This window comes from Enhydra lutris, unplaced genomic scaffold (assembly GCF_002288905.1).
Source record: "Enhydra lutris kenyoni isolate GAN:26980312 unplaced genomic scaffold, ASM228890v2 scaffoldscaffold35, whole genome shotgun sequence".
Taxonomy (NCBI): Eukaryota; Metazoa; Chordata; class Mammalia; order Carnivora; family Mustelidae; genus Enhydra; species Enhydra lutris.
The window spans coordinates 16,486,777-16,493,346 of record NW_019154119.1 but is presented as its reverse complement, the minus strand read 5'-3'; the positions used below and the strand labels follow the sequence as shown (position 1 = coordinate 16,493,346).

Sequence of the window (6,570 nt, the reverse complement as noted above, 5' to 3'; positions counted from 1 at the left end):
ACTTGGGGCGCCTGGGTGGCTCAGTGGGTTAAGCCGCTGCCTTCGGCTCAGGTCATAATCTCAGGGTCCTGGGATCGAGTCCCACATCGGGCTCTCTGCTCAGCAGGAAGCCTGCTTCCCTTCCTCTCTCTCTCTGCCTGCCTCTCTGCCTACTTGTGATCTCTCTCTGTCAAATAAATAAATAAAATCTTTAAAAAAAAAAAAAAAAGAATTATCTTGAACAGGGAAGATTCAGTTTTAAATTTTTTCCTGATTCCTCTTTCTAAAAAGTTCTTACTGTGGAGGCAGATCTGAATTCTAACGTTTTTAGTTGCTCTTCTTTCCAGTTAGTATTATAACAGTGTGTTCATGTAAATGGCATGTTAATGGAGAAATGAATCACTTTGCTGCTGCATTTTACTGATGTTTAACTTTCGTATTCTTTGGGAATCGTCATTCTTGGTCTCATACTTCCGACGTGTCATTTAGGAATCTACTTATGGGACCCATATCCATGAGAAGCGTGAGGAGCGAGAAGCAAGATTCTGTAACACTGTCCACGACATTGTGAACAGAGGGGGCAGAGGTCTCATTCCCGTCTTTGCTCTTGGAAGGGCTCAGGAGCTGCTCTTGATTTTAGGTACGCCTTTTCCTTTTGCGGGGGGCGGATTCTCAAAATCTTGGACTGCCTTTCTATCAAGATAATTGTGTGGCCTCGGATAGGTCATTCTGCCTTTCTGGGCTTCAGTTTCTGCATCTAAAAATATGTAATGCTGTAAAAGCCCAGAGGAACAGTGACCCTTGGGCACCTCTACTGGGAATATAAGTGGTGCCCTTTTCTGGAAGTTGCCAACAGCCTCAGAACTCTGCAATGAGCTGAGTCCTAAAAATATGTCACCCTTTGACCCAGCAGTACCACCTGTGGGAATAAATGATACAAAGAAAATTTTATCATTAAGGGTATTCATCATTTTAGTAGTTTTTAAAAAGATTCATTTATTTATTTTAGAGAGGGAGAGAGACAGGTTGGGGGGCTGGGGCAGAGGGAGAAAATCTCAAGTAGACTCCACGGAGCGAGGAGCCCGATGCAGGGCTCAATCCGGTGACCCATGAGGTCATGACCTGAGCCAAAACCAAGAGTCATATGCTCATCCGAGCCACCCAGGAGCCCCCATCATTTTAGTATTTTCAAAGAACTATCATGCCAGTAAATACCACCTTGTAGGAAAAAAGTCTTATCACAGTTGAGTAATTGTATACTTTCACATAAGGTATCATTTGAACAAAAAAATTAGGGTTCAAAACAATATATACTCCAGTCCTAGTTAAAAATACACAGATGAGGGGCACCTGGGTGGCTCAGTGGGTTAAGCCTCTGCCTTCGGCTCAGGTCATGGTCCCAGGGTCCTGGGATCGAGCCCCGCATCGGGCTCTCTGCTCAGCAGGGAGCCGGCTTCCCCCCTCTCTCTGCCTGCCTCTCTGCCTACTTGTGATCTCTCTGTCAAATAAATAAATAAAATCTTTAAAAAAAAAAATATACAGATGACTGGAAAGATGTTAAATCCGGACAGTGAGAAAATGGATGATTTCTTTTTCCTGCTTTTCTCTATTTTCCAAATGCTTCAATGAGCATATGTAACCGTTTGTAACCAGAGGACAATGGGTGTCACTCTCTGCGTATATTTATACTTAATGATCCTTCTAACTCGAACATTCTGTGACGCTGTTTGGGGAAAGCACTCCCCTTAAAGACTGTGTTTGCAGCTTCAGTGTGAAGAGCTAGAAATGGTGACATCAAGCTCTTGCCCTCACCTCCATCTGTAGGATGATAAGGATAAGTCTGTCCCTGTTACACTGGAAAGGAAAAATGGGGAGAATCATCTGTGAGCGATAGGACGTATTAGGAGCAGCATTTCTGGCATCCCTAGCCAGTCCAGGTTTCTCCCGGCCTTTTTTTCTCACTGCGCGTCAAACTCATCCTTAGAAGTGTTGAACTGATTGTGAGATCAAGCCGTGCGTGGGGCTCCATGCTCAGTGGGGGACCTGCTTGGATTCTCTCTCTCCCCTGGCTCCTGCTCTCTCGAAAATAAATAAAATCTTTAAAATAAGTTAAATAGGGGTGCCTGGGTGGTTCAGTCATTAAGCACCTGCCTTGGGCTCAGGTCATGATCCCAGGGTCCTGGGATCAAGCCTGCTTCTCCCTGTCTCACTTCCCCCCTGCTTGTGTTCCCTCTCTGTGTCTCTCTCTGTGAAATAAATAAATAAAATCTTTTTAAAACTAAAATAAGGTAAATTAATAAATGAAAAGTCTCCATAACAAAGTAATTTAAAGAACAGAGGAAACTGGGAAGGGGAAACCATGTTGTTACCATCACATGGGTTTGCCGGATTCAGCACATAAAAATATAGGACAGCCAGCTAAACTTGAATTTCAGATAAATAACAAATAATATTTTAGCACAAGTGTTTCAGATATTTCATACACATTCTTACCCTGGAAACCTTTTTTTCTTTTATATAAAATTCAAGTTTAACTTGGCATTCAGCATTTTTCTCTGGCGAGACTACCATCAGGGCGTGTGTTCTGGTTCCTTTTCTGAACCAGGACTGCTCTACTCGGTTGCTTATTCCTTTTCCCCGAAATTCTCCCTTTCAATGTAGCATAACAGACAGGATGGTCATTGGGACGAGTGGTTTCAAACCTCTTCTGTGTTCTAGCCATATGATCTTGAGGCCAAGTTATTTAACTTTTCTTTGACATTTGAAATTTGTCCATAAAAATACCAAAAAATATGAGAAGTGATATGACCTTGGGATGTAGTATGCATTGCAAGGTATTTGAGAAATACATGAAAGTGTATAGAAAACTTTGACGCTATTAACTTTAATTACATCTGTAAAAACATGAGCAGAATAAACCGGAGGGCAAAGCAGGAAATAGATTTGTCACATTGCATGACGGGAAAAGTCCCTGTCCTTCTACAGAGTTTTCACTAAGACAAGTAGAAAAAAATAACATTCCCAACTCTTCAACCTTTTTTAAAGCCTGTTTCCTAATCTATAGGATGGAAATGAATCTTCATAAGGTTGTTTTAAAAATTAGAAATAATATGTAGGGTGTCTGGGTGGCTCAGTCGTTAAGTATCTGTCTTCGGCTCAGGTCACGATCCCAGTGTCCTGGGATCGAGCCCCACATGGGGCTCCCTGTTCAGTGGGGAGCCTGCTTCTCCCTCTCCCTCTCCCCCTACTTGTGTTCCCTCTCTCGCTGTGTCTCTCTCTGTCAATTAAATAAATAAAATCTTAAAAAAAAAAAAAAGGAAATAATAAATGTAAATTGGATACTAGGCACTTAATAAATTTCCTAAATGCAGGTGTGCCTAGGAGCATAAATGATATCTTTTGGCCATTCTACTCTTATAATATTTTGGAATTTAATGAGAGTTTTCCTCTAAAATGAGACTTCCTTTAAAGGTGTATTGCCCACACAGTTTTCCTTTATTATCAGCAACTGGCAGCTTTTTAAAAAATATAGTCAAACAATAATGTGACTATCCCATTTTTTGTTGTTGTTGTTGTTTTTAAAGATTCTATCTATGTATTTGACAGAGAGATATCCCAAGTAGGCAGAGAGGCAGGTGGGGGGGGCAGGCTCCCTGCCGAGCAGAGAGCTGGATATGGGACTCTATCCCAGGACCCTGAGATCATGACCTGAGCCAAAGGCACAGGCTTAACCCACTGAGCCACCCAGGCGCCCTGACTATCCTGTTTTTAAGTGTTCAGTAACAATTTTAACTCTGGCAGCCCTATTTTATAACTAACAAAGTCTGACTACAAAAAGCCTAATTTTGATAAGTCTTTGAAATATTTCTATTTCTAGAGTACATTTCTATTTAAAGCTATGCTAGAATTTAGTGTCCCTCTAAGGTAATAAATTATGGTTTGTTACTCACTGTAAACTTCTATGTTTTTAAAAGCTTCCATGTGATCACAATGTTCTTTTCAGGAAATAAGTTTTTATTTTGTAAGCTTAATTTAGAGCCAGGCTAATTTTCTTGAACTTTAAAATATGTTAAACAAAATGAAAAGGAAACCTGCTGAATGGGAGAAGATATTTACAAATCATACATCTGATAAAGGGTTAATGACCAAAATATATAAAGAACCTGCACAACTTAAAATTTTAAAAAACCTGATTTTAAAAAAGGGCAGAGGACTGGAAGAAGTGTTTTCCACAGAAGACATCCTGATGGCCAACAGGCCCATGAAAAGATGTCCAACATCACTCGTCATCAGGGGAACTGCAAATCAGAACCACAGTGAGATACCTCCTCACACCTGCCAGATTGGCTATAGCTATTTCCAAAAAGACCAAAAAAAAAAAAAAGATGTTGGCGAGCATATGGAGAAAAGGGAACCATTGTGCACTATTGGTGGGAATGTAAATTGTTGCAGCCACTGGAAAACAGTTTGGAGGCTCCTCAAAAAATAAAAACTAGAAAGGCCATACAATCCAGCAGCCCTACTTCTGGGTTTTTATCAGAGAAAATGAAAACACCAGTATAAAGACATAGTTCATTGCAATATTGTTTACAATAGCCAAGACATGAAATGACTTAAGTGTTCATCCATTGATGAATGAATGATAAAGAAGATGGGGTACATAGAGACAATGGACAGTGTTACTCCACCATAAAGAAGAACTGTCTTGCCGTTTGCAACGTGTGTGGACCTAGAGGGTATTAACCAGTGAAATAAGTCCGAGAGAAAGACCGTCTGACTTCACTTAACATGTGGAATCTAAAAAACAAATGAACAAACCAACCAAGCAGAAAGAGGCTCTTCAATACAGGAAACAGACTGTTAGTTACCAGAAAAGGGAGGGCTTAGGGGTCGAGCAAAATAGGTAAAGGGGATTAAGATGTACAAACTTCCAGTTAGACGATAAAGATGTTACGGAAATGTGGTCCACGGCATCGGGAATGTAGTTAGTGGTATTGTAAAAACTTTAGTGACTGGTGATAGCTAGACTTACCATGGGGATCATTTTGTAGTGTATAAAAAATACTGAATTGCTGTGAAATACACCTGAAACTAATAGGATATAATATGTCAATTGTACCTCAAATTGAAAAAAAAAAAAAAAAAAGTTAGCCTAGCCAGGGCTGGGCACGTAGGAAGCCTTCAGAGCCTGGAAATTCCTCCCTCAGCTCCATGATAGCCTCTGCCCCTTGCACCAGAGCTAGAGCACAAGAGAGGCCAACATGTGTTGAATGAAGAAGCACCCTTTCTAACCAGAGGCTGCATCCCAGAGCCTTGGACCCCCCCGTGGATATCAAATCCTAGCTGCCCACATTCTGGTGTGTACATCTCAGGCAAGGGATTTGTATTTCTGAGCCTCTGTTCCTTCTGTAAGATGCGGTCTGTGGGCGCCGACACTCTGGGAACCCTGCTCGGCACTCCCAGCAGGTGGCAGCCGCTGCCCATGCTGCTCGCCTCCCTGCCTCCGAGCTGCAGGGCCACTAGGGAAGCCAAGGGGCAGGAGTTAGAGCCTGGATTACAAGCAGCCTATAGCAAGCTGACTGACCGAAGCAAGACTGAATGTACGGGAAGGTATTCGTGTCCCCAGACTGTCCAGGAACAATGGGAAGCCGGCACAGAACAGGGCCTCTCCTGTGGGCAGAAGGCAAGATCCGCTAGGAATGTGTCCCAGGAAGGACCCCCCACTTACTGTTACCTGGGTATCCACAGGCAGGGCCAAGGGCCAGGCCCTGTGAGAGGCCTACCAGGTGCAGAGCCACAAGGACGAGGCCTCCTGCTGAAAGGCCCAGGAGGGACCGGAGAAAGGAGATGATCTCAAGGAAAACAACCAAGTTCCAAGACCAGCCCCACCCCCCACTTTCCATCCCCGTGCACAGCAGTGTCTTAAATGTGGCTTACCCTTAATCAGGGTGATAATTACTGCAGACATAGCGGGCACGTTGAAGAAATTGTGAGCTCATAATTACAAATTGTATTTCTAATCCTCCAGGGGGTTCCAAGCCTTGATATCTCTGCTATTAACACATAAATTAGTCATTTATAGAAATTGTGAGAGAGAGAGATATATGTAGTTGTATAAATATGTAAGTATTTATATATATAGTTTTGTAAATCCATATATACATAATTCTATGCTTTATTTCTTGGTTGTCTGAATTTCTTAAAATTCATTTATTATTTGAACTTTTTACCCCACATAACAAAATGAAATTTGTTTCTTATAAAATCTGTCTAGATGAGTACTGGCAGAATCACCCAGAACTCCATGACATTCCCATATACTACGCGTCCTCTTTAGCCAAGAAGTGCATGGCCGTGTACCAGACGTATGTAAATGCCATGAATGACAAAATCCGCAAACAGATCAACATCAATAATCCCTTTGTTTTCAAGCACATTAGTAACCTCAAGGTGAGTGCTGGGGAGGGACCCGGGATCATAGGTGAGTCAGCAGCACTCACAGCCGCCTGCCATCAATTCCGGGGCCCAGTCCTTCTTGCTGAGGTCTCGCTGTTTCTCTGGCCGGCACTGTTTTTCTGCAGGAAGACAATA

General features: G+C 42.3%; 1 protein-coding gene across 2 annotated transcripts in view; it reads left to right on the top strand.

Moving 5' to 3' along the window:
• LOC111154091 (cleavage and polyadenylation specific factor 3) overlaps positions 1 to 6,570 on the top strand; it is a 45,607-nt gene that overhangs the window by 15,901 nt on the left and 23,136 nt on the right. For both annotated transcript variants that reach the window (XM_022513464.1, XM_022513465.1), the window contains exons 7-8: positions 469 to 619; positions 6,254 to 6,429. In XM_022513464.1, coding sequence (XP_022369172.1) covers positions 469 to 619; positions 6,254 to 6,429 — 327 coding nt within the window. The remainder of the gene's footprint in view (positions 1 to 468; positions 620 to 6,253; positions 6,430 to 6,570) is intronic.